General features: G+C 36.6%; 3 protein-coding genes across 6 annotated transcripts; 2 read left to right on the top strand and 1 right to left on the bottom strand.

Annotated features, from left to right (window-relative positions):
- The first annotated feature begins 147 nt into the window (after nucleotides 1-147).
- Nucleotides 148-4,492, top strand: LOC133874938 (probable serine/threonine-protein kinase WNK3). 3 transcript variants are annotated; one of them, XM_062312884.1, is made up of 8 exons: nucleotides 151-677; nucleotides 870-907; nucleotides 1,056-1,283; nucleotides 1,380-1,603; nucleotides 1,706-1,863; nucleotides 2,552-2,735; nucleotides 2,811-2,948; nucleotides 3,064-4,492. In XM_062312884.1, the coding sequence occupies exons 1-8, from the start codon at nucleotides 591-593 to the stop codon at nucleotides 3,765-3,767; spliced, it is 1,761 nt and encodes a 586-aa protein (XP_062168868.1). In that variant the 5' UTR covers nucleotides 151-590; the 3' UTR covers nucleotides 3,768-4,492. The 3 variants fall into 3 exon arrangements, with proteins under 3 accessions (XP_062168865.1, XP_062168866.1, XP_062168868.1); XM_062312881.1 differs by having other exon boundaries at nucleotides 148-677; nucleotides 1,380-1,863; XM_062312882.1 differs by having other exon boundaries at nucleotides 149-677; nucleotides 2,552-2,948.
- A 2,013-nt stretch (nucleotides 4,493-6,505) lies between these two features.
- LOC133874939 (elongation factor Tu, chloroplastic) lies at nucleotides 6,506-8,306 on the top strand. The gene has a single exon (XM_062312885.1). It carries the CDS (start codon nucleotides 6,625-6,627, stop codon nucleotides 8,077-8,079), a length of 1,455 nt encoding a protein of 484 aa, XP_062168869.1. The 5' UTR covers nucleotides 6,506-6,624; the 3' UTR covers nucleotides 8,080-8,306.
- A 2,491-nt stretch (nucleotides 8,307-10,797) lies between these two features.
- LOC133874940 (protein DEHYDRATION-INDUCED 19 homolog 5-like) lies at nucleotides 10,798-15,184 on the bottom strand. Of its 2 annotated transcripts, none has more exons than XM_062312887.1 (5): nucleotides 14,937-15,184; nucleotides 13,268-13,410; nucleotides 12,918-12,995; nucleotides 12,594-12,805; nucleotides 10,798-11,230 (listed from the first exon to the last, which is right to left on the bottom strand). In XM_062312887.1, the coding sequence occupies exons 1-5, from the start codon at nucleotides 15,016-15,018 to the stop codon at nucleotides 11,128-11,130; spliced, it is 618 nt and encodes a 205-aa protein (XP_062168871.1). In that variant the 5' UTR covers nucleotides 15,019-15,184; the 3' UTR covers nucleotides 10,798-11,127. The 2 variants fall into 2 exon arrangements, with proteins under 2 accessions (XP_062168871.1, XP_062168870.1); XM_062312886.1 differs by lacking the exon at nucleotides 14,937-15,184 and adding an exon at nucleotides 13,886-14,308.
- Between the last annotated feature and the right edge of the window lie 12,585 nt (nucleotides 15,185-27,769).

The raw sequence follows: 27,769 nt of genomic DNA, 5'->3' as shown, positions 1-27,769 counted from the left end.
TGGTTATTGGGCAAATTTTTATTTTAAATTAGATTTTAAGAATTTTTTTTATTTTTTATTTTTCATTATTCTATCATAATATATAAATAAAGATCCACGAAAAACTTTATCCTCAATAAAGATCCACCATCATATCTGCGACAACTAGATGTTGCCATGTTGGTAACCTCCTCCTCCCTTCTGGGTTCTCTCACACGTATGCCCAAAGTTGACCTTTTTTATTCCCAAAATATGTATGAAAATGAGAAACACAAAAGAGAACTGAGTCAGTCAGACACACTTATAGATGGCTGATTCTCTCGCAGCCATTAAACCGCTTCGCTTTGACGAAATACTTCTCTTTCACACGCTTCTTCTTCTTCTCTTCTTCTTCTTCTTCTTCTCCGGATTTTATTGCCAGACGCTATAAGTTTTTGTGGGTTTTGGGTATTCTTTGAATATCCGCATCCGGTTCTCTTTCGCGGGCTCGGATTGGGCTCTTTAATTTTTTTGTGGGGGATTGGATTTGATCTGTCTGAGATTTTGGAGAGAACTAAGATCTGGGTTTTCCATTTTGTTGGTTGTGTCCGTGCTTGGGTTGGAAACGAGCAATGCCACAGGATTCGTCGTCCGAACAAGACCCGGACGACTCCGACACCGAGTTTGTTGAGGTTGATCCCTCTGGTCGATACGGTCGGGTCAGTTCAATGAAGAAGAAAAAAATTTCAATTTTTGTCGTTGAATTATGAATTTCTGTTTATAATTTAATATGTTATTCAATTTGTCCAAATCTGTTAGCTGCTCTTTTTCTGTTTGATTAAAAGCTAAAGCATATTGTTATGCTTATTAATGGGTTTTGTTTTTTATTTAACTTAACGCTGGTTTTGCAGTATAAAGAGGTTCTAGGAAAAGGTGCTTTCAAGAAAGTGTATCCTTTTATTCTATTTGCTATGTTAACTCTGAATCTATACTATGAAAGAAAAAGAAAAGTGCAACTAGTTGCACTATTGTTAATATGATTTTGGGACCGGAATTGCTATATTTGTGTGTCCTTGATCGAAATGTGGGAATTTCAGATATCGAGCTTTTGATGAATTGGAAGGAATTGAAGTTGCTTGGAATCAGGTTAAGGTGTCAGATCTATTACGAAACTCCGAAGGTTTGGAGCGTCTGTATTCGGAAGTTCATTTACTCAAGACTTTGAAGCACAAGAACATAATCAAGTTTTACAATTCGTGGGTCGACACCAAAAATGAGAGTGTTAACTTCATTACCGAGATTTTCACTTCTGGAACATTGCGGCAGTGAGTTCCTATGTACTCTGCTGGGAAGTTAGTATCCCTTTTTTTCATTTGTTTTATTTGGTTTTGCTAAGCATTTTGTCTCTGAATGTTGTGTAGATACCGGAAGAAACATAAACATGTTGATTTGAGAGCATTGAAGAAATGGTCTAGGCAGATTCTAGAGGGCCTTCTGTACCTTCACAGTCATGACCCACCAGTTATTCATCGAGATTTGAAGTGTGATAACATATTTGTCAATGGGAATCAAGGCGAGGTGAAAATTGGTGACTTAGGCCTGGCTGCCATTCTTCGCCAGGCTCATTCAGCTCATAGTGTCATTGGTGAGGATTGCAATATTATCATTATTATTTTCCTTTTGAGATTAGACCTAGTGTGGAAACTGTGTTATAGTTGCAACAGCATAATTCTTTTTGTGACTTCAGGTACTCCAGAGTTCATGGCACCGGAGCTTTATGAAGAGGAGTACAATGAGCTTGTAGACATTTATGCCTTTGGCATGTGCTTGCTAGAGTTGGTGACATTTGAGTACCCATATGTCGAATGTGCCAATGCTGCTCAAATATACAAGAAAGTGACATCAGTAAGGCCTTAACGTCTCTGGTTCATTTCAATTATTATTGCAGTTGTAATGTTTTTTTCAAAAATTTATTTAGTTTCTTACGTTTTTTTTTTGACTTGGTCATGCTTTTGTAGCCCTTGAAAACATTAGTCATTTTGAAAATGCTTAATATATTATGATCATGGAATCCCTTGGACTCTGTAGTGCTCTAGAAAGTCCAAATTTTGCTAGATATATATATCAGTACAAGTTCTAATTTTGAAGCAAGATAAATGACTTCCCCATGTTTACAGTGTTTCTCATGCTAATTAGTTAGAGGGATTGACTGCTATTCTCCTTCCTCTTAGCCAGTGTATGACACATTTGACATTGAATGGTTCATTCCATGAGAAAATTGTCTGGTTGAAAGAGAAAAAAGATATAGTAAGGGTCATCTGATCAAATCTTCTCAGCACTTCATTTTGACATTTGTATTTTTTATTTTTATTTTTGGGCCTGGAATGTTTGTCAAATTTTGTAGTATCAAGTACTGTAAAAGATCTTAAGATAAAAATTAAAAAAAAAAAAAAAAAAAAAAAAAAAAAAAAAAAAAATTTTTTTTTTGGGAATTCCTTAAAATCCAAATCCTAGGTCCGTCGAATTCCAGTTCTAGAAACTTCATTAACTTTACATTTTGTATCTAGATTGTCATATCAGTTTTTCTTTGTAGGGAATAAAGCCGGCATCATTAGCAAAAGTTACAAACCCTGCAGTTAGAGCATTTATAGAAAAATGTATTGCAGAAGTCTCTGAACGCTTGCCTGCCAAGGAACTTTTAATGGATCCTTTTCTCCAACCAGATCAGGATCATGAAAGTGTAGGTCGTTCTCTACGTCCCAAAACCCATCATTCAGGTAAGTTTCTGTATTTTCAACAGAGATCAAAGGATTTTATGGTTTTGTTCTCACATTTTAACATGTCAAACACAGAAGGCAGATCTGATCAGATTGATGTTGGTAAAAGTGCTAAAGATGTATCTTCTGAGACAAATAGAGATTTCACAGTTCAAGGTCAAAGGAAAGATGTTAACACAGTTTTTCTGAAACTACGAATAGCGGACTCCTCAGGTTGTCTATTCTTCTCTTTTCACTTGTTAGTTTTTCTAATTGTACGTTAACCAAAGAAAAAGAGATTTTCATTAGCATTCACGTGTTAAATTATAAAATTTCCACTTTGGCCCAGGTCATTATCGCAATATCCACTTCCCATTTGATATTGAGGCAGACACTGCTATTGCTGTTGCTAGTGAAATGGTAGAGGAGTTGGACCTTACAGATCAAGATGTTTCAGCAATTGCTGAAATGATTGACTTAAAAATTCATTCACCCATTCCAGATTGGACACCAAGAGAACTCCCTGGAGATAGTTCTGGTGGAGAGGTTTCAAGTCCTGATTGCTGTGCCTCTGAAGCCAAGGATGATGCTTCTCCCTCTACGAATGAGCCTGTCCCCTCTGGTAGTTTTTCACTGGAAAGATTGTCTTCGGGTCGTAAGTTTTGGTCTGACTCGCCCAAGGCACTTGGTGGAGCCTCTCCAAAATCTGGCCTTTCAGTTGTCACGGTAGCTAGCTTGACTGGAGACAATGAAAACTCTCCTGATCATGAAGACACAAATAATCCTGATGTTGATGATATACATGAACAACCTGAGAATGAGTGTGTTTCTGATGATGATGATGATGATAATAGTGAAGAGAAGGAAGCAGGATCGGAAGCTGTCAAGATAATTGCCGAGAAACTTGAGAATCTGTTAATGAAGCAGCAACAGGAGCTAAATGAGTTAAAAAGGAAGCATGAATTGGCCATATCTGATCTTTTGAAGGGAGTTCCTCCAGAGATCCATCAAAAGGTTTTAAATGCTTGTAAGCAGAAAATTCTGGACCATTAAATGCACAGTGAGACACCTCTAAACTTAGCATGTTACAGCTGTGGCCCTTTACAAATTGGAAGCGGTGTTGTTTCACTTCTCAAACTTGCCATTGGTCAGTAATTTAGATAATTCATTAATTTTCCCTGAAAGAAAAACAGATTTACTCATCCAGGAATGGCTGAAGTTATTCTGGAAAGGTCCGCGATCTTTCACTTGATGAGATATTCTTGTAAAGCTCAAAGATCTTTCACATGTTGATAGAGTTGGGAAGCATGAGTGCGTGGATGCAAATCATGCTGCCGAATGCATCTTAATTGAGATTTTACGGGGATGCCGAATAAAATATGGGCGTTGATGCTGTATGGGGAGAGAATGCAGCAAAGTTATAAGCTTGAGAGTCATGCTTGTTAAGGAAATCTACTTTGTAGAGTGAATGATGATGAGTTCAACACAAATGATTGATTGAGCAGAATCTTCATTTCACATACATCAAGTGATGCTACTGAGGTTACGCAGGTCAGATAAGTCGTGCATGTGTATATTATAAGTCTGCATATGCTTAAAGATAACTACACATCATCCTACAAATAGGTTAATAGGGGTGATCAATATTTTATGGATTGTATACTTGTAAATATGATTCATTTACTTTGTTTCAATGACATTACTCTGGCTGCTTCAGAATTGTGCCCGTTTAGTTAATTAGATCATTTAGAAGTGTTGGGTTTCTTGTTCATGATTCACTGGAGTGTCAAAGTAATGTTGTGGGAATGCTTGCCCCTGATTTGTTTGCTCATTGTCAGTGTATATGGCTTCTGATAAAGATTGTGCCTTTGGCATGCTTGCGTAGATCCCACTAATATTGTGGAATTAATGGATGTAACATAGTTTTCATAATTGAGATGAGCTTTTCCATCTGAACATGAAACTAACAGTGGTAAAAAAAAAAAACTCTAAAAAATTACTCTTGTAAAAAAATCATTTTTTTAACTCAATCCAAAAAGCTTTTAGCTTGCTGATCTGGACACCGCCGGTGTCACAAAAACTATGAGTACCTGAATCATAGATGTGGAACAGAGCCCGACTTCGTGGGCGATTGTGGGACGCAAATCACCACGTCAGTTCACCTTCTACGACCACAAACCACTGGGGATGCTTGAACCACAAAGGAATATGAGCCCCAAATGGCTATTGACCATCATGACTATCGAGAAAATAAAATAAAATTTGTGATACTTTTGGTCGGTAGAGCAAGATTATCATTCTTTTCCTCCACACTTGGAAAGTATTGCGAAAGAGACTTTGCATTTGCCAAGGTACAGGATCGTAATTGTGAACACTTGTAGGATGAGTGCGCGATTTTTAAACTAAATCGAAGAAAATGTATTATTTGAGAGAGTGTTTCATTTTTGTTAAAATGAAAATAAAAAAAATTACGAGTTTTTTGTATTTTTAAGTTGAAGACAAGGAGTAAGTTTTTAAAAACGTACAATTTTAAATAATAGCCTATACTTTCAAAGGTCAAATTATAATTTTATCAATCGCTTAATTGTATTTTAAAAAATTACATATTAAAATCATACGTTTTTAAATTAACATAAATAAACCCATAACAGATTTGAAGAAAATATGTTATATAAACTGAACTCATAAAGGTCAATTCCCCCATTTATCCTGTCAAAAGCTAATCCCTAGAGAAGATTTTACATCACTGCAAGGTCCTTAGTCAAACTAATTTCATAAAGGGGTACTTACACTTTTGCCTCCTACGGACTTTATTCTTCCCTGTTTAGTAATTTCCCTCCTCCATCCCTTATGGGAGAATTATATTTTTGAGTGCGAGTAAAAAGTGATTGATGTGATATAAAGTAGAAAAAATTTATATGAAAAAACAGAAAAAATTTAGATTGTAGTGGATTTTTTTATTTAAATAATAATAATAAATTGTTGATGTGATATAAAAAATAAAAAAGATTACGAATGTTTTGAGTTGATGTTTTTTAGAAAATGTAAAAATAAGGGGAAGGGGGGGAGAGGGGATTATTAAACGGGACTACAAGTTTCATCTAATTTATTTTGTATCGTAAATAGTATTTTGTTTATTTCTAAAGATAGAAGTGGTACCTTCGTTCAACTTCCGTTCAAAAATTGATGGAAGTCCACTTTAAGAAACTGACAAGTGTCTTATGCCTAATTAAAAAAACTAAAAATAAAAAAAAATAAAAAAATAAAAGCTTTAAAAAATTTAGAAAAAAAAATTGAAAAAAAAAAATTAAAGCTTTTAATTTTTTAATTTTTTTTTGAAGTTTTTATTATTTTTAGTTTTTAGTTTTCAATTTTATTTAAGTATAGGACTGATGTTAGTTTTTTAGAAGTATTAACGTAAACTTCCGTTAATTTTTTTTTATGAAAGTTGGGCAAGTATACCATCTTTATCTTTTTTTTTCTTTTTTAAAAACCTATCTTTATCTTTAGCCATAAACAAAGTATCGTACATGAATTTAACCCTTTCATAAAAGATATTTTTGGTCATTTCATTTTGATAATTTTCACTAATCTCACACTTCACTTAAAGCTCAACTTCCTTCTCCAAGAAAAGAGGAAAAAACCATGTATACACGTGGCGCAAGGTAACATGAGTTGCACAGAAATTCCATATCCCCATCCCTACTAGTCCCTCCAAAAAAAAAAAAAAAAAAAGGACCAAAACAGAGCAAGAAATGGATAAACCCCACCCCCCCCTTGTTCCTATAGAGATTAGAGATGATATGCGGCCCTCTTTCGTCTTCCAATAGATAACACTCCCCCCCCGGCTCCCTTCTTCACTCTTCTCCCCCAAAATCCCAAACCCACCACTCTCCCAAAACAACAACCAATGGCAATCTCGTCGGCGGCAACGGCCTCAGCCTCCACAAAGCTCACCTACCCATATGCCTCCCCACCTTCCCCCGCCCCCTCCTTCACTTTCTACCAAAAACCCATTTCCAAAACAACCACAAAATCCCACCTGTCATCCTCTTTCCTCCTCAGCCCCTCCACCATCCTCCACCCCACAACGCGCCACCACCCCCAGCGCCGCGGCGGCTCGATCACCGTGAGAGCCGCGCGCGGCAAGTTCGAGCGCAAGAAGCCTCACGTCAACATCGGCACCATCGGCCACGTCGACCACGGCAAGACCACCCTCACCGCCGCGCTCACCATGGCCTTGGCCGGAATGGGTAACAGCGCACCCAAGAAGTACGACGAGATCGACGCCGCGCCGGAGGAACGCGCCCGTGGGATCACCATCAACACCGCGACGGTCGAGTACGAGACCGAGAACCGCCACTACGCGCACGTGGACTGCCCCGGCCACGCTGACTACGTGAAGAACATGATCACCGGAGCCGCCCAGATGGACGGCGCGATCCTCGTCGTCTCCGGCGCCGACGGGCCGATGCCGCAGACCAAGGAGCACATACTGTTGGCCAAGCAAGTGGGTGTGCCCAACATGGTCGTGTTCCTGAACAAACAGGACCAGGTCGACGACGAGGAGCTCTTGCAGCTCGTGGAATTGGAGGTGCGTGAGTTGCTTTCCTCGTATGAGTTCCCAGGTGACGATGTGCCTATTACTTCTGGTTCCGCTTTGTTAGCTTTAGAGGCTTTGATGGCTAATCCTAGTCTTAAACGTGGTGACAACCAATGGGTAGATAAGATTTATGAGCTTATGGATTCTGTGGATAGTTACATACCAATCCCACAAAGACAAACTGATCTCCCATTTTTGCTTGCTATTGAGGATGTGTTTTCGATCACCGGTCGTGGGACCGTTGCCACTGGCCGTGTTGAAAGGGGTACCGTTAAGGTTGGAGAAACAGTGGACATTGTGGGTTTGAAGGATACTAGGAGCACCACTGTGACTGGGGTGGAGATGTTTCAGAAGATTCTTGATGATGCTATGGCTGGGGACAATGTGGGGTTGTTGCTTAGAGGTATTCAGAAGGCTGATATACAGAGAGGGATGGTTTTGGCGAAGCCGGGCACAATTACCCCTCATACGAAGTTCTCTGCGATTGTTTATGTGTTGAAGAAGGAGGAGGGTGGTAGGCATTCGCCCTTTTTCTCAGGGTATAGGCCGCAGTTCTACATGAGGACTACGGATGTGACGGGCAGGGTGGCTTCGATTATGAACGATAAGGATGAGGAGTCTAAGATGGTCATGCCCGGTGACCGTGTGAAGATGATTGTTGAACTCATTATGCCTGTGGCTTGTGAGCAAGGGATGAGGTTTGCTATCAGAGAAGGAGGGAAAACTGTTGGAGCTGGTGTTATTCAGTCCATCATTGAGTGATACTAATAAGCTTTGGCATCCTTGGTAGGAAATGCTTTTCACTTTTTTGAGGAGTGGCAAAATGACGTCTGTTCTCATATTTATGCAATTACTTTTGCCATTTTGCGCAACTTTGATCTATCCAATGTTATATATCTTGTAGTTTGTACTTCTTTTACTTTGCGCTGATGTCTAGCTTAGTTGGATAATATTTTTTTGATGAATCAATGTTACTTTCACTCTCTCTAGTTCTGGAATTTTGTGAGCTACTCCAGGTAAATTTCTAGAACTATTGCTTGCATGGAAACATCAGATGTTTATTCAGATTACTGACATGTATTACTTCCCTTAAGCAAGCTGATACTGTTTTACCGTTGTTATTTTCTATGTTCATGGAACAATAATTAACAGTCTAAATACTCCCCATATATTGGAATCCTCTAGTATTGTTTCTTTCATCTGCATTTGTATCCATATAGGGGAGGGAAGCAGATACAATGCATAACATAATTTTCAGAATCAGCATTTAATTTCCAGATGCTTAGTGCCACCCTTCTCTTAGTTGAGGTTGATCTTCAACCTTGATTAAGGGGAGGCAAAATGGCGTGTTGGTTTTGTTTGATATAGATTGAGGAGGATCTATCTTGAATTTTTTGATTGAGCCCTTTAGAAAAAGTTGCTTCTCGTTAGGGCGAAGCAATTTTTCTCCATTATTATTTTCCTTTGACTTGGTGTTGGAAGCTGCATTTGGTTTTATAGCATGGTCCTAGGACTTCCTTTTGCGGCACTTCTTCTTTGACTACAAGAAGTAGTGAATTGACAAACACAGTTCTTAGGAAAGATACCCCTTTGAGGCTAGCAAGCTGATAAGCCACACCTGAGATGTTTCTGGATAGTCATGCTCTATACATGCAAAGTGTCATTGTTGCATGTAAGCTCTGGTTTGTTGTTTCTCTTCAATCTATAAGATCATCTGCTTGGAACATGTTTTGCATTTGCTCTTGAAGTGCTACTTCTAGCTAGCAGAATGTCTCTTTGTCATGTCAACTATGTGAAAGTGTCATCTATCTCTCCCCACATTGGTAAGTATGTTTTACCCTTAATGAAGTAATAATGCTCATGATTATGCGTGCAGGCTAGTCCACTATTTGAAAGTATTTTCTTGTTTGTAATTTTGCTACGGGAAACTGGTGGCAAAAAACAATAAAGCCTTTCAAGAATTTGCTTTGTGGTTCCATATTGCAGTAGTCACATTTTGATTGGTCATAAGAAAAACTGCCCCTTCTGTATAGTTATAACTCAGACAATACTGTGATAATGAAAATGCTTTTGGTTGGGGGGGGCTCCGAGTGGCAGTTTGAAGAGGCTCTCGCAAAGCAGTGGTTTGGAGAAGGATAGATGTATATAGCTCTACCGATTTGAGGTATCAAAGAGAGGGGAGCATCTCCAACAAGCTCTCCATTTTAAAGTTTTCACCGAAGTTTGGAAAACATCTCAAAAAGTACAGATTTTCACTCCAAATTTGGCTTACAACTTCTTTTAGCTATTGAGATTTTCCCACCCTCTTCTCATCTCTTCATTTTTCCTATTTCTCTGTGTGCATATATAGAAGCTCATTAAGGTTTTCAAACGGGCCACCCACTTCATATTTGGCACCATGGATTCCCAAAAAATCTCTTCTTTTTTTTTTTGCTCTCTTTTTGGAGATTTGGGTGTTCTGTGTTTTAAATTTTTAGCTGAGATCTCTTTGCAATTTGGTTTAATTTTGGGTTTTTTTTTTTTTTTTTTTGGGGTGTTAAATCTTTTTAAAATGATTTGCAAAATATCACCCTCTATAGCAGTTAGTTTCAACCAACTAAAACTAATAAAAAATAATATTTAGTTAAAAGTAGAGAAATATATGAAGAGCTTGATATTTAGTTCTTGTGAAAAGTAGTTTGCTAAAATAATAAAAACAGATTTTTTAACTAAACTTTAAAGAGCTAATTGGTGATGCTCACCAAACTACTGGTGTTCCTTAGTGGTTGGAAGGCTTTACCTCGTTCCTGGAGTACTTTACTCGACAGTGATCGAGATTGATAATTGCCAATGTATTTGTTGCCAGGTTTAAAGGAATAAATACCTTGTTGTGGTTCGTAACAATTTAATTAATTACTATGAAAAAGAATACGTAAAGTTTCGATGATTGCGAGAAGGCGAGTTCAAATTCTATTTCGAGTGGATCTTTGTCAATGATTTTATTAATATCTCCAATTTTGTAGGATTTTATGCTTGCTTTTCTCTTGATTTGCCGAATGTTTTCTCATAATAAGAATCTCTACAAAAAGAGGGTTTTTTTTATAAAATTGTTTTACTTTTCATTAAGAAAGGAAAAAAGAATGAGACCGTAGCTGGACTCACTTGGAGTGGTGTGCAAGCCTGCACACTGCACAGTACAATGTCGTTTGTTCATTGGATAAGGCTGTCCCAGGGTGAATCAAACAATGCCAAACTTCAGGTTGAAGGTGTCTTCTTGTCATAAATGAAGACATGTGGGAAGTAATCGCACCAGATGCTTATAAAAAAAAAAAAAAAAAAAAAAAAAAATTATAGTAAAGACAACAGTATTCCAAAGTTTTGGTCGGCAGGAACATGGAAAACTTTCTAAATTTACTTTGAAATATTTATTAGGCAGAGGCAACGCTAAAGAGTGAGCTTTTTGAAGTATCAAACATATAGCCATCATCCTACTCAAATCTCTTACCAACTATCAAAAGATTTAATTAGCTTTATAACTGAAATGTTTGGTTCTACTCATTAGGAGATAGATAGGTTGGTACTCCCAGTCGAGGATTTACTATCACACTGCCTTCGACCAAGAAGTAATGCTGTATTAGTTGGCCATTTCCAGATCGACCAAGTTTCTAGGCTACCTAATATAGAAACTATTTTTTGCATCCTCCTACTATCATGCACCATAAAAACCCAGTGCCAGTTGAAAACGAGCCGTCAGACGATCAAATGAGCGGAGCAACAACCCTTTTGCATCTTCTGGAAAAGTTTGAGCTTCGCAAGGCATGAGAATGGGTCTCAGAAAATGGTTGACATGATCAACTGTTGGACGAAAGCCGCTTTCTGCCTTCTCTCTTCGTTATCCTGTTCATGGCCTTCATCCAGTGAAGATGGCTCCATGCTACAACAAACAAGAAGTATGATCAGCAACATCCTAGCATCAGTCAAGAAAGAACATAAAAGGACAAAATTAGGCATGAAACAGGCTCCTTAATGCTCCAGTTTTTGGAATTGGTGATTGGCCAAAAAAACAAGAACTTCATTCAAACAAGTGGGCAATTGCATTCTTCAATCAAACGATAGGCATTGCACTGTGTTTATTCAAGCCATAATATTGACAGAATGAAAAGTTAAGGGCGCCACTTCCTAAACACGGGCTCGGCGAATAAAATAAGGCCTACAAGTAGAGAAGAAGAAATACACAAAATTATTGATAGTGTTTCATAGTGCTGCACCAAAACACACACACACATTAAACGAGAGAGGAAAGGACTTTTTATGTTATTCTCTATGAAGAGTTTCTTCCTTTTGTAAAAGTTTCCCCACCCCACCCTAGTTTCTAATATGCTTCATGATAGCCCTCTGCCAGAAAGATAAAAATCTATAACCTTGGAACTAATTTGGAGATACTTATCCTGACTGAACCTATAATAATATATGAAAAGGAAAAGTTTTATATTCAGGTCACTGCTATTAATCTTTCACAACCATGTTGGAAACAGCAATAAACAAAAAAGGAAAGGAAACCTAGTTATTTTGGTAATTCAAGAAGTTATCATGTGCAAGCATTAAAAATAGAGAAATGCTGCGCTTGTCCCAAGTGCACCCTCCCTGATGTGACAGTAAAAAATCATCATTAGATTTTGGATCCAATAATGATTTTCACTACCACGTCAAGAAGTGTGAGAGGGGGAGTGTATGTCATTTCTCTTAAAAATTAACAAAACTGAATCCATAGTTTGGACTTTGCAACAAAGCTAGAGCTGCAGTAATCTCCTTTATATTTGTTAAAGGGCAATCAAGGGTTCCATAAAATAATGTAAATAGATTACATATCTCCATCATGACATAAGTTTCCTATCTTCTCATTCATTAAAAAGAAAAATCCTGTCATGTCTACCATATCCTCAAACAGCTACATCATACATGCAACACTTGATAAGCACTTTTTCTTTTCTGTTCAACAGGCAGTTTAGAAACACATAAAATACTAATTTTAAAAGCAGTTGCAATTTTAAAACAACTACATCAGCAGAAAAATTTCCATAAAGTGTATCATAAGAAGGATTATCTCATCTAATGAATTGCAGACTAGTCTCAATTTCAGTGACCAGGGAAGTTAAATCACTTACATCCCTGATGTGTTCAATCATCATTGCTGAAGTTCACCATTATGCCTTAAAATTTTAATAGTTTTTACATTGCAATTCCTAATAGAACTGATCAGCCCTACATACCATTACTTTGACCAGAAAGGAGTATACCTTTTCACAGCAGATGTGTCAGAGGCATCATCTCTGAAGCTTTCATCTTGCTGGATACATTTAGGGTCCAAAAACTGCATGTTGTTGATAAACAGTGAGAGAAGTGGATCAGGTGCAGATTCATGTTTGTTTCCCACAGCATTTGCTGGAAACCTTTTGCCAAGCATTGCTGAATTACCAGTCAAGCCAGATTTCCCAGATTTTTTCCTCCGCTGCAAAGAAGAGATATTTTTTATTTTCTGGCAAATACAAAGCTTAATATATGCTTTAAAGAGATTGTGCTCCATATCTATAACATGAAAATCCATGATTGGTGAACAATACCTTTAGCGAGCTTGCATGCTGCACTATAAAATGCCCACTCACATCTTTCCCAAGATTGGCCGCACACAAAGGACAAACCTGAGATAGCAACACCGAAGCATTTGAATATTAAAGACAAAACTAAATGAAACACACAACATTTTGTAACACCCACAAACATTTTTCCCTAGTTTTTCAATGTTATAGATGTTAAATGGCTTCAACTGTTTTCAAGTGAAATTGGGATAAATAACAAGATGCACTGTATCAAGTAAATATATCAATTTTAAACTTCAGATTAGTTGGAAGCAGAATCCAGGTATTCATACAGCCCGCACAAGAAAATGAAATAGATAAAGAAAAGCACATACTGCATTTTTCAAGTCAAAGCAGTGATCTTCTTGCAAATGGTTACAGAGCATAGGCAAATCAATGTCCACATAACAGAAGGGGCATGGAAAACAAGCTCTTGCATCATCCTCCCCGTCTGAATCATCGAATATTAAGTGACTATCTGTTTTGGGAGTGGGATATGGAAAAGGAATTGTTAGACACAGCATTTAGCAGTCTAGCAACAAGAAGTGACCTCTACAGGAACATATCTAAAAGATAACAAAAGCCATAATTCATTAATTCCACAGACAGATGATTACCAATTGAACAATGGATGCGAGAGAAAAACATATACAAATAAACAGATAATGAAAATGGATAAAGAAATAGAGAAAGAGAGAATGGACTCTTTTGGCTTATTCTTCATGATTTAAACTGGAAACAATTTCTTTGAATGCGCACAACATATCTCTTTACCAAGAAACCGATTTATATGCAAGCAAAACTTTGCATGCGCTTAGTTTTTTTGTCATCAATACTCTATTATGAAGGGTTGACAAATAACAAGCAACCAACTTTCCTTCCAGAACTCGGCACCACGTTCTGCAAAAATCCGTTTATTTCTCCAAAACTTAAAAATTGTTTTGCTCTCACACCTTCATCCACCTGATCATCGTACTGATCTTCCTGCTGATTTTCAAATCTGCTGGAACCAGAACCCTCGGATGAAGGATTTTCCTCGGTCTTCAACATAAACAATTTGACCCCAAGCTGATCCATAGACCTCAGAAGTGCTAACAAATCATTATTCATCTCCTCTAGCTGTTTTTTGTGCTTTTGATCCTTCTCACTGCGTTCATCCTTGGAAGAATCTAGCATTCTAAATCACTTTGGGGGAATATCTAGCCTCCAACCTAATAAAACTAAATCGAAGCCTCTGATTCAAGGCCTTACATATTCACTCGCCCAGCCTAATTTTCTTGATTACACAAGATGCTAGTGCTTAATAAGGTAACTAAATACAAACAGAAGTATTGAGATTCTTCAATTATTAATAATTGAGAGTAAAATCTCATGTAATTAGGCTTATTGTCTCACAAGTAAAAACAGGTAAGAGCATAACGTACGGAATCATAGATTCATAGTATAATTAAAAATAGGTCCATCACAAAACAGGTAAGGGCATAATTAACTATGGGGGAATGACTAAACAATTGATAATTCAAGAAAAATAGGTCCTTGCATTCATAATTTAATAAAAAAATATAAAAGTCTTATCAGATTCGTTTTATTCCAAGAATTTATAAAGCATAACGGACGGAAAATTTTCCTGGCAGCATGGGTAGATATTAAAAATCTTATTTTTTTCGTTAAATCCATGACCAATGAAACAATCCAAAGCCCAAAAAACACAACCATTTTGATTTTTTTTTTTTTTAAAAAAAATTATTAATAATATTTTAAGCTCAATCCCTGACAACTCTCATCAGGCAGGCAGTACCTTGGTAAAAGATAAGAACTTGACAAACCTTTGCTAAAACCCACAAGATTCTCCAACCCATCACAAAATACTGGACCCCAAAACTTTGGAAGAACTTTCACATCCAAGAAAACAATGAAAACATTACACAGATATTGAAAACGTTTCCAAACACAAAATATATCAAACCAAGAAGTAAGAAGAATCGAGAAAAGAAATAAACAAACCAGCTGTGTGAATGCGCGCAGCTTGGACAGTTGAGAAACGCTTGGAAGGATGGACCTTGTAAGCCATGAAGTCAACGTCCATGGGAGTCACAGTCAGCGTTTACCGGTTGGACTCCGGTGGTGTGGCAGAGAGAAATGGCGACAAATGGGTTGGTGTGAGCGAGCCTTTCCTGATGAGAAGAGCAAAGCAAGACCAGACCAGAGAGAACTTTCAGTCTCATCAGTTTGACGGATGTGGTGGTGTTTGCTTACTTCATATACTGCCTCTCTCTCTCTCTCTCTCTAACATCGTGAAAGGCTTTTTCTGACACACAAAAGCTACTTGGCTGATGGCTGACACGTGGGGTAGTACAAAATTATATTAAATTATTCTAAAAAGTCGGTCGTCTTCACATCAAACATAATTTTTCTTAAATAATAAGGTTGTTTTCAGAGAGATATTTGTTTTTATAACCTCACAATATTTGTAGTTTTTTACCAAAAAAAAACCTCATCGATCAGAAAGTTTTAGTCTTGTTGTTTATACAATTTATGACACATTAAATAAGCATATGGGTTCCAAGTCGATCGGCTTGAGATAAGTGTTGCACCAGCTGCAATATATTTTCTCTAACTTGTTCATATTAAATGTCTGTATCCTTTAGGGGTTACATGTGGGGTGGATATTAAATATTTGTATCCGTTATTCAAACATGCGGATGCGGTTAACAAAAATTATTTTAATACCTAAAAAAAACTTGTCACTAAAAATGAGAAGTATAGACATGACCAGAGTGTGTAACTGTGTATGGACATGTTTGATAAGAGATTTACTAGTTTTTAGAGTATTTTTTATTGTGTTTAATTTTTAGATAGATGACTATGTTTTGTGTTATTTACGGCTGGTCTTGTTATGCAGCAGGTGTTGTTAATAGTTTGGTTGGCTGTATTGCTTTTTTCATGTAAAATTTGGACAAAAAAAAAAAAAGTGATGTGAAATTAATATATTTTCAAAACATTAAGGCTTAAAAAAAAATAAGTTCAAAGTACTAAAAATCGGCCCAAATTATTTTCAAAGTAATTTAAATTAGGTTGTAATAGAGACTCAAAAAATGCTAGAAAGAGTAAAATAAGTTCATTACTTAATATGTATATAGTGGATAATAATCGCAATAACCGTGTTGATGAAGTTAATAAAAATATGATGCGAATGTGGAGGTGGATATCTTAAAGTGATATCTGTATTTTGTAGATGCAGTTTTGGATATTACAAATAATCGCATCCGCATGTACACCCCTATTACCCTTCACTCACAACAATGGCCAACTATTTTTGGTCCAATCTTTTTTTACAAAAGAAAAAAAAAATAATAAAAAAAAGGTTCATTGTTTTACGAGTTGACCAATCAAATCTGACCTGAATAATATCTTTTGGCCCATAGTTAACCCAATGTCACAACACATTGTTAGCTTAGTTATTTGATTGTCGTATCCCTATCACTGCAAACCACCTGCCGGCAATGTTATGACAATAATTGTTAACTACGCTCGTTTAGCAGTAGCAGCAGCAGCAAAAAAGGAATGTTATTCCGTAGTGGTGGACATAAGCTTTTAAGGCCAAACTACCCAAAAATTATTGTGTACACATTTTATTCTTCTGTTTTCGCTATACTAATTTATTTACCTCTTATTACAATTTTTTACCATGGCAAAAAAAAAAAATAATAATAATTGTGAACCATGTGGCCTAGTGGCATTAGCTACCACGTCAATAATTTCAAAAACCTGTCCAGTAGCGACTTTGCAACCCGTGATTCCAAGTATTTGCACATTTAGAAAAAAAAAATTTAAATAAATAAATAATAATAATAATTATTCCTTTTACATGACAACTTTTTTCTTGGGATAAAGTTTACCACTATGGTGCATTTCTAGTACCCAGAAATTAAAAAAATAATAAAAAAAAAATAAATGTATACGACTTTCCGTCATCCCCAAGGAAATGGAAATCCTTCACGTGCCCATTTGCTTTAATTAGGTCTGCTTTTTGCAGCAAACCAGGTGATAATGATCGACGGTGTAATTACAAAAATCCAAATGCTTTCTTTCTTAATCACGCATTAATCAAGACTTAACTTGTACGTCCAGTATTTAATAGATTCATCAGAACTAGCCCATTTTTTGATAATTCAAATCAGGCAATTTTTTCAAGACTCGTGGCCTACAAGTCATGGCCATGGGGAAGTAATTAATTAATTAATTAATGAAAAAGTTTTTAATTTAGAATAAACAAAAAAAAAAAGAGAAAAAGCAGGGAATAAACAAAAAGAAGTAATAAAGACAACCAATCCCAGTCATGGTCTGGTAGACATAAAAGATCTTTTGTCAAATGATGGTGGTGACCAGGTAATGGGGCGGTGCATTACACATAGACAAAGTCCCAAAGAACAATTTTTCAACATTGCATGTGGTGGGGCATTCCCCTTAAAAGAAATTGGAAAAGGTTGAATCATCTTGGTTTTGATCATTCAAATGGTGTTATATATATATATATACCATCATTTAATTTTAGTGATTAACAAATGATTTTATTTTGGCATTTAGAACTTTAGCTAATTAAAAAAAATAAAAAGTATAGAAGAAAAGAAACAAGCTAGTGAAAATACGTTGGGCTCTGGCCTCTGAGCATGATTATCTCAATTTCAAGCGAAATAGATATAATCTATTGTACGATTCAGATTTCACAGATCTCTTGGTGTACATGTTGTAATATAATTAAAATTTAAAATAATATAAGACTACGTACACTATTGATACAACAAACAAAATTTTGATCATAAAATGAATAATGGGGAAGATCATGTTTCCTTACTTCATGGGTTTTCATGTAATTAACAAGAGGGATTAACATTTTTAATACTTAGCTTAATTTCATCCCGAGGCTTAGTTACAAGATTGTTTACCTAGTGGATACTAATTAATTACGAAAACTTGAGGCCTAATGCCTGATTCCGGCGGGGAGTACTGATTGGGTCAAATTTCATGCCTATGGTTTAAGAGAAATGCTATATGTAAGATTTGTCAATGTAATGTGATTTTTATAATTATTATTCGATTATATAAGAATGACTAGCTAGGATCCTCGCAATTTGGGGATCCTGGAAATTCCATTTGTCCTTTGCTTTTGGGCATGGAGATGTGGGGTGGGGTGGGGTGGGTAGGGGGGGAGTTTGTGGTAGGACCAGGGGTGAACAAACCCCATTTTTTTTTTTTTATATATATATATATATAATAATAAACCACATAATCGAGTTTGTAGGCAGTTGAAAAAAATTGTTAACCGTTCATATAAAAATAATAATATACAAAACGATATCGTTTTAGTGTGTTTGATATAGAGTTTTTGTTTTGAGTTTAATAATAATATTCTTGAGTTCTTTTTTTTTGTTTTTTTAAGCCTTCTACTTATTGAACATGCCCATAACCATCTAAAATATGCCATAAAAAGATGTTCAAGGAAGGCACAAAACACTAAAATATGCCAATTTTTAAAAAGCGGTTATGCAGTACGGTTATAAATTTCAATAACCACTAACCGGCAGTTATTTTAAAATTACTAGCTGCCAAAGGCAGAGCGGTTGCGATTACGAAAATTAGATAACCGTCTAAGGGTGCGTTTGGGATTGCGATTTCGTAGAAAAAAAAAATGCGATTTTAAAACAAATCGCAGAAAATGAACCGTTTGAAAAACTGCGTTTTTAAAAAATTGCGATTTGAAAACGTAGAAAAAAGCTTATTCAAATCGCAGGCAATGAAGTATTTTTTTGAAAACGCAGTATTTTAAAATGCTAACGTACGATTTTAAAGGCCAAACTGCGATTTTACCAAACGCTTAACTGCGTTTTTAAAAATCACTTTTATAAATCACACATTTTAAAATCGTAAACCCAAACGGACCTTAAGTTGGTTGCAATTGGATGTTAGAGGTATTAATCACAAATAACTCTTAATTTGTAGGGCCTCTCTTTGCTACGATAAGGGTTCCCTACCAAACAAGTTTCTCTCTCTCTCTCTCTCTCTCTCTAGAAGTTTCTCATACGTTCTCTCTCTTAACCTACTTAACACGTACACGCTCATCTTTGGATTGTTCAATCACTCAAATAGTTTTTTTTTTCTTTTGTTGTTACAATATGAACAATTCCTTTTAAATGAAGGACGTAAATAAAATATATTGCTTAGGGTAATATTTTGCTTTGTGTACGTGTACCAATCGACTGAGAGTTTTCCATATTTGTGGGTGCATGCCGCATTGTGAGCGCCACACCATATACCTCTCCGTAGCAAACTCAGGCTGGCCCAATGGGCCTCCATTACTTAAAGGCATTTATTGAGTCACTAGGCGTGCGAAGTTTTCAACATCTCACAGATAGATAGACCTCACTCAAAAAAGTAGTCTAAACCGTGTTTAGATTTTGGATTACCCAGGGGAGGAATTATAATTATTTTAGTAAGGGGTAAAAAAGAAAAAAATTATTTCTAAAGGGTTTATCTCATGAATATATGATGGGAACCTTTCAAGGTAAGTTCTTTAATTTGGACAAACTTTGAACCCATGCAAAATACTCCTTCTATACAAATCGAACAAGACTTGTTAACCATGTCAGTTTTTATCACAAAGCATTCTGCATTCACCAATAAAGCTAATTCTTCCCTCTTCAGTTTTTTTGCGTAATCGATCAATATTCGTACTTTAATATATATATATATAAGAGAAATGATACACTTTTACTTTTTTTTTTTTTTTTTTTTATTCAAACATGGGAAAGGGGGAGGGGATCAAACTACAATCCAACTGAACACAACGGAAAAAGCAGCAAAATACAAACACAAACAAGTAACAGTAGGCAATAGTAATCATTTATGATTTCAAAAAAACCATAAACGAACCGGGCCTTTCCTGGGGCAGCATTTGGCGGTTTTAAATGGCAAAAGGACTCAAAGAGATCCAACCAAGAAAAACAACAACCACCGGAAGATGGATGTTGCTGAAGAACCACTGCCAAAGACCGGAGGGGATCTGTTGGTGAAGAACGAAACCCAATTACAATAATCTCCTCTAATAGATCAGCTTTCAAAGAAACTGTGAGATTATAACCCAAACCACATAACAAAAGCAACAAAACACAAACAAAAGTACAGAAAGAACCCACAAAAGTAGGAAAACAACAGAAATACAACAAAACAGTAGCAGCAGCAGCGGAGGAGAAGCTCGCACGGAGATGGACGACCTGCTACACGTCGGCGCGTGAAACCCACGCGCCAGCAAGTAAGATCTACTCGCAGGCGCATGTGGGATACGCTCCGGCGTGTGCAAGCCGGATGGAGACGAGATCGGTTTCGAATAGAAGCAATGAAGCCGAGGAGCACGGTAGTATGGCGCGTTTGAGGGTGGGACTTCCAGAAATTGACAGATTTGAGTTTGAAAAACCCAAATCCAAAAATTTCAAGAAGAAGTCGGATCTGCCAAAAGGGAACAGTTGAGGGAAGCAAAATCCGACAAGACGGTGGAGGAGGAGCCGATGATGCTATTATTAAAAGGGAAAACCTCAAAAGAGATAGATAAGGCCTCAAAAGATGCAGGTAGGACCTTCAAGAAGGCAGGTGGAGCCTCGGAGGAGGCTGGAAGGGGAGGGGGAGGTAGGAAATGGAAGAGAGGGGGAAAGGGGAGGAGGGGGTCGTGAAGTGCACAACCTCCTCCTCGGTAGCCATGACCAACAGGCAACAAAGAAGCTTGCTTTAGGAACAGGAGAGAGAACGGAGAAATTTGCTTAAACAATCAAGCGTCATCTATAATTGAGAAATGATACACTTACATCTAATTAGGGATGTAAACAAAGCAAGCTACCCGTGAACTCACTCGGGTTCGGCTTAGCTTGTGCGCGACTCGATTATTAAATGAACTATTCTTAGATACGAAAGTATACTCGATTATTAAACGATACAAACCCGTATAAAACTCGCCTCGCTCGTTTATATGATACTAAATCTTAGAATTTGGGTGAGATTTAGAATTTAGTTGATATATTGATAGAGCATAGTGTGTATCTTCATTATACATATAATGTAAATTATGTAATAAACATTTGATTCATCATTTATATCAACAAGATAATAACACTTATTTTGTATGACTAGTGACTAAGTATGATCTAATCATGTAAATTATATAATATGATCTAACAATTCATATGAATTTGATATAAAGATTCATAAGTGATATAATTAAGTATATATATAAGGTTATAACTATAAATTATAGTCACATAATGTCACATAATTCCTAAATTCTAACTCATAAGTATACAATTCATAGTAATGTAAACTATAAAGATTAGGAACTAGTGGCAACTGGATCACTTTACTACAAAAGATCGGTATTTCTTTTTTCGGGCTAAGTTGAGCTTAATTTTAATTTTTAAAACTCGTCATATGAGCTTGAGCTCGTGATAAATGAGCTTGAGAGCGGCTCGAGCTCGTGATAAATTTAAAATAAGCCAAGCTTGAGCATGCACTACTCGCCGGAACTCGGCTTGTTTACTTCCCTATATCTAATTAAGTTTCAAATTCATTATTGAATTTGTGAGGCCCAATATAAATATCATAAATATAATTTTAAAATGAGATGTACAAAAGATACTATATAGAATATGTAATATACAAAAGATAATATTATTTCTCCGTAAAGAGATTTAGACTGGCAGATCATAAAATCATGCTTCTCACCTTCTGTGAGCTTTAGAACCATGCTATATATGGATTTGAAATGTTGAAGGCATGCAAAGTGATGAAATCATTCAAGAAAGGTCCATACGAAAGAAAGAAAAAATTGTGACTTTAATCAATGGTTATCATTAAGATAATAGGGAAAAGTGAAGAATGATTTACTGTCAACAAAGTTATACTCTGTTTTGAACATATGATGAGAGATCTCATAGCTAGCTAGAACCTGCCCCCCAGGGATCAGTAGGCACGACAAATACCCATAGTCAACGTAAACTCGATCGTCATGATTAAAGGAAAAGCAAGAGAGAAAAAAGAATAAAAAAATGCCTTATATATATATAGTAGCTAGAACTAGATACAGTAAAATGTCACTGATTTAGGTCTTCAAAATCCGATCCATCTAATTTGAGTGTTTGGTGGTGTAGAGAAAGTAGCTGACAGGGGTTCAAACGCTAAAGATAGGAATCACCCCCATTCCCCAACATAATTTGGAATCAATAAGTAGCAAGCAAATAGCTGGCCTCCTCCATAGCTTCAGTGTTGCTAGCTGGTGCAGACATATAGAGCAGTTCAAGAAGATATTTCTAGATTGCCATGAACATTTATTTGAAATAATTAAAAAAAAATGCCAATGAAAGAATCTTGAAATCTTTTTCCCTTTTTTTTTTTTCTAAGGGAAAACCCACGAGGCAAGACTGCTTTTATGTATTCACCCCTAAATTATAGACAAACTCCGGGCTTGTGCAAGGTGCCTCTATACAGAAAACTTAGCTTTGCGGCGGCTATGGTTTCGAAGAATTGTTTACACTTAAAAAGATTCGAATCTTAAACCGATGAAGATGACATCAAATTTAAGGCATTTACTACTTGAGCAACCCCTCGGAGTTATGAAGAAAATATAGAAGCTTTTCAATATTATTCATGCATGATCAATCTTATACTCGCTCGTCAAATGCTTGATTTCCAAATCTTTCAAAAAAATAGATAGGCAACAGATATATGCGGCGCGGAATGGGAATACTGATGAGATTAGATAAAGTGAAGATGAAATTTAGACAATAGATCTAGTATAACACGAAAATATTATTACATCAATCACTTGATCAACACGTTAATTACTTGTAGCTCTAATACATCAACACTGCCATTATTCACTAGGATCGATGGATCTACTCTTTGGCAACATGCACAAGAACACGTTACAAAGACATGCATGATATCTTTGGTAGAGTCAAAAACCAAAACATATATATAGAAGTTAATTAAAAGTAGATAATTGAAGTGGTGATTTCGGACCAGGAGCGCTTGATTCCCCTCCTTCTTTCCATGATTCTTGGAGTGGACGGACCTCTGTTAGTTTCATGAGATGGCAGCTCCTCCAAAACCCATAAATCTCATGAAATGGCAGAGAAGCCTACACTGCTTCCGCTGGAGTATCAAAACAATAACGTAGTTTAGAACAGCAAGCATGGTGGCCGAGAAGAGGAAAAATGTGTTTGTAATTATAAATTTGTTGTTTGTGAGAGATGGATGGAGAGGGAGAGTCGCAGGCTCATAGGCTTACTTATATGTGTAGATATATAGGATTCGTAAGAATATATATGCAATATGAAAAGAAATGCAGTAGTGGAAATAAGAAAGCTTTTTAGGAGCAGGCAGCAGCTGAACATTGTGGCGCACGCATACTGTAGATGCCCAAATCTTATATTCCCGCATGCATACGTTTATCTTTAATGTACAGGCTACGGAGGGCACGTTTCCACAGGAAAAGGAAAGGGAGGAAAGAAATGGACAGTTAATTTGTGGGTGTAAATGTTTTGAAGGCAAAGCATGGTGCCCTAAAGCGGCCGGGGCTCCTTCAAAAGGCTCTTTACCTAACCCTAAGGTGTTCAATTTTTGGCTCCATCTTCATGCTTTTCTCTTTTGGTCGGTTCCTTCTGCAAAACTTCCTTTTCACAATAAATTTCTTGGGGGTAATACAACTGCCGACAAGTTTTAACACGACTTACAAATCTGATTAAAGTTTGATATAAAATTAGCAAGTTAAAGTTAAAATGTTAAACTCATTTAATTAAATAAATCGAGCTAAGATTGACCCATATAATCTTATACGCATGCATCGACACGACACGACCCGAACCCAAATTAAGGTTAAAGGGTCTAATTAAATAGGTCTGGTTGAAGGTTGATCTATATAGTCTTATAACTATTGATCCTCAATAATAGTCATACTTCGATATGACCCGAACCCGACACGTGACATTTAGGGTTGGTAATTTTTTACACGATTCGCAAACTCGATACGACCCAATACAAAACTAGTGGGTTAGGGTTGAAAGCTATGATTCATTTAATTAAATTGTTAGTGTTAAAATTGATCTATATAATTTTATACTAATGTCTCGATAAAACCCGACCCTTGGTAATCCTATATCACCTACTTAAATCCACTCAAAGCAAATACATTTGTTGAGTAGTATATATGTGGCTTTCTCCATGATTTGAATGCAATATGGAATATATATATACATCATCAACATGTTCAAAAGATGAAGGGATCTACAGTTTAGCACTCACTTTTAACTTGTATTTGTTTCAAAAGATTAAGTATTAATTATATCGTATTTATTCACTTGGCATTAGCAATCACCGCCAACTTGGTCCTGATCAATCCCACTTAAATTGCGCTGTTTCTAATGATTGCAAGCATTATCACACTGTAAAATACAGAAAGCACTCTTAGTCTCTTATATGATTGTGTTAACAAGATTGCATCCAAAAGGAAGAGATCCTAGACAGGATCCTTAAGGATTTAAGGATTTAATTGTTCCATCTCTGTCTCAAAAGTGTAAGATACACCTAAAGATAAGATAGGATAGATCCTCGGCTTAACTTGCTCGCTGTCTGCTTTAATCGAATGGCATCGGCCACTCCATCAGTATGGACCACCATGCAGTCTCGATCAATCAATCAGTCACCGTGTTAGCTAGTTTCCCAGTGAAGGGCCGACCGGCCACCTTAGTCAAGTCGATCGCGTAATTTCTAGTGAAACTTCCACAAGCACAGTACGTCGGACCGACCTGCCTTTCTGTCCTAGAAGGACGCTGACACGTGTACATAGATGGGGGAGACCTGCCCTTACACGCCGTTGATTAAAGGGGGATGGTGGGACCAGATCACTTTATTAACGGACGAAACTTCGCGTGGAAGACAATCAAGGTGGGACCATCTCTGCTGTTGGGTTTTGGTACAGTACTTGGAGAGCTGACTCGGCAACTAAATATGGTCATTGGCCATTGCCATGAAATTTAAGTGCTTTTGCTTTTTGTTTGTTGGTGTTCCTACTTCATACTTCATATTCGCAAAAGGGTAAAGGAGAAGTCACGCATGATGCACCCAAGTCAACACGGGGTCCCTACTCGTTTGAACTTTTGAAGAAAAAAGTTTCAAGATTTATTTTTGGTTGCGATTTCAAGAAAATTTTGATTTTGAATTTGAATTTTTTTTCTTTTCTTTAATGCCATTATATTGGATCCGGCTTCGGTGCTGTACTTTAAAACGGTGACGTTTTCACTTCAAAAAAATAAAACTGTGATGTTTTAAGCCAGAAGAAAATTAAACCAAACTTGCCGTTTGACGCCGTCTAAGAAAAATCTTCTGCTCTCTCACGTCTCTCTCCTTTTAATCTCTCTCTCTCTCTCTCTCAAATCTTCCTCTCCCTTTCTCGTCACTCTCTCTCTCTCTCAAATTTTCTTCCTATGAGATTCTGGGTTCTGACATGGATTGAGATTAAATTGATTATTTGTTGTTTTTATTATACCCATTAGTTGGTTTAACAGAAATTTGGTAAATTCTAGAAATTGAAATTGATTGGTTGAAGTTTGCTGAAATTCTGGGTTGAAGGAAGCTTGATTGTAATTTCTAATTGGGTTATTGAAGTAGCCGATAGTGGTAAATTTTATGGTTAATTTTGTTGGTACGGTTCTCTGTTGGTTCGGCTGAGGATGCCAAATGGCCAGTTGGTCTGCTATGGCCGAATGGAAGAATAGGGGATTTGGGAGTTTTGGTTTTGTTTAATTTTTTAGTTTGGCTGATTGGGAATGCTATTCTTGCGGAGATGATTGTTGATAAATATTGATTTTTAATAAATATTGAGTTATTACAGTAATCAAACCCAGAAGAAAACCAGAAAGTTCTTGCCTTTGACTAAGGTGAAGAAGATCAACAGAAGGGGATGATCCTGAAACAGCGAAATGGGTCCCACCTGCCATGGTTTACAATAATCAAACCCAGAAGAAAACCAGAAAGTTCTTGCCTTTGCTGAGGTGAAGGAAATTAACGAAAGGGGATGGTCCTGAAAGAGTGAAATGGGTCCCACCTGCCATGGTTGCCAAGGACGGAGCAGCAATGGGATTGGCGGCTTTGAGAGCCCCGCCACCACCGGCTGGAGTAGTGGAGGTGGTGATGGGTGTGGGGATTTCCACCGCTCGCAGTACTTCTGGTCAGCCACTACGTCCCTCGAGCACCACCATTTCTAGCCGTCGGTCCTTCGGCAACGCTCGGGCTCCAGGTCCATGGCAGCACGTCCCTAGTACCCTGATTGCAACACTGATGCAGATTCGAGAGAGAGAGAAAGAGAGAGAGAGAGAGAGAGAGAGAGAGAGAGAGAGAGAGAGAGAGAGAGGAAAGGGAGAGAAACGTGAGAGAGAAGAGTTAATTTTCTTAAACGGCGCCAAATAGTAAATTTGGTTTAATTTTCTTCATGGCTTAAAACGTTACCGTTTTGTTTTTTTAAGTAAAAACATCACCGTTTTAAAGTACAGCACAAAAGCCGGATCCCATTATTTTAGCCCATCAATCTCTTTAATGATAGATATCTCTTTCATAGAATACCAAAAAAAAAAAAGTATTTCTTTCACATAAAAATTTTTAGTTTCCATCTTTTGTCCATCTCTTTTTATCTCCATACTAAATTGGGTAAATTAATCCACCATTGAATATGTGAGACCACATAAAACCAATATTTGATCCCACAAATTTAATGATGAATTTACAAAAGTGATGGTAAAACAAAGGCAAGAGATGGATGTGTAACATCTCTCTTTTTCATATTAGTCTTAATATATATATATATATATATATATATATATAGGAATTTACCATTAATATTTGGTTGTAATCAATTTTTTAGGATTTTATTACATTTTCAAGTATATCTCACCTACCATATTTTCTCTCTATATGTATAGACCATTTAATATATATGTACCATCAAGCCATTCAATAAAGATGTAGTCTTATCGGGCTCCTTTCAGCGATGGACATAGGCTTTTAAAGCTGAATCACCCAAATTTTTGTATTATCTTTCCCTATCTCTGCTTTCGCCTCTCTCATAAATTTTAATTTAGGAGCCGAAATCAAGTTCCAAAGCTTCTCATGCACTCCACGCATTTGGAGGCACACGCGCAAGCCACATGTGCACCAGATTCTTGGGTTACCCATTCTGATAAACGACCCAATTTGGACAAGTTATTTAGCCATATCATCAGCCCATTCGTCAACCAAGCTTATCGGTCCATCTCGGCTCAGCCTATTGGTGTAACACTCTGCATAATTACGTGACAATTATTTTAAAATAATTATCGATTTACAACTCCCTAGAACTTTTTTTTAAATATTTTAAAAGTTACTAAGTGTAGAAATTTCTCTTAAAAGTATAAACACATTTGCAGCCAAGCTCAAGTATTCCACAAAAGGTGTTAAAAGACTTTAAAATTTTTATGGTTCTTCGAGAACCGAACATTCGATGCTACCATCCATCATTCGATGGAACTTTAGACAACAAATGTTCGATGAACTTTTGATGACGGTATATTTTGTGTGGACTAGAATTGCACCTCGATCTATGCATTTTGAATCAATATAAATTACTTATTAAAAAAAAAAAAAAAAAAAATTGAAATGTAATGTAATATTGCCCGTAAAAAAAGATTGACTAATTAGTCGATCCATTATACAAAATGATAAGGAAAATTAAAATTAAAATTAAGTCTATGGAATAAACTTGGAGT

The sequence above is a fragment of the Alnus glutinosa genome, chromosome 8 (assembly GCF_958979055.1).
Source record: "Alnus glutinosa chromosome 8, dhAlnGlut1.1, whole genome shotgun sequence".
Lineage (NCBI taxonomy): Eukaryota > Viridiplantae > Streptophyta > Magnoliopsida > Fagales > Betulaceae > Alnus > Alnus glutinosa.
This window is presented reverse-complemented; position numbering and strand designations above follow the sequence as displayed.

Coding starts and splice junctions, on each gene's coding strand:
- LOC133874939 (XM_062312885.1), top strand. CDS start 6,625: ATGGCAATCTCGTCGGCGGCAACGGCCTCAGCCTCCACAAAGCTCACC.
- LOC133874940 (XM_062312886.1), bottom strand. CDS start 14,108: ATGCTAGATTCTTCCAAGGATGAACGCAGTGAGAAGGATCAAAAGCAC. Junction 13,411..13,885: donor CGATGATCAGGTGGATGAAG/GTGTGAGAGCAA, acceptor CTCCCAAAACAG/ATAGTCACTTAATATTCGAT. Junction 11,231..12,593: donor GACACATCTGCTGTGAAAAG/GTATACTCCTTT, acceptor TGTTTGTTGTAG/CATGGAGCCATCTTCACTGG.
- LOC133874938 (XM_062312881.1), top strand. CDS start 591: ATGCCACAGGATTCGTCGTCCGAACAAGACCCGGACGACTCCGACACC. Junction 678..869: donor CCTCTGGTCGATACGGTCGG/GTCAGTTCAATG, acceptor CTGGTTTTGCAG/TATAAAGAGGTTCTAGGAAA. Junction 2,949..3,063: donor ACGAATAGCGGACTCCTCAG/GTTGTCTATTCT, acceptor ACTTTGGCCCAG/GTCATTATCGCAATATCCAC.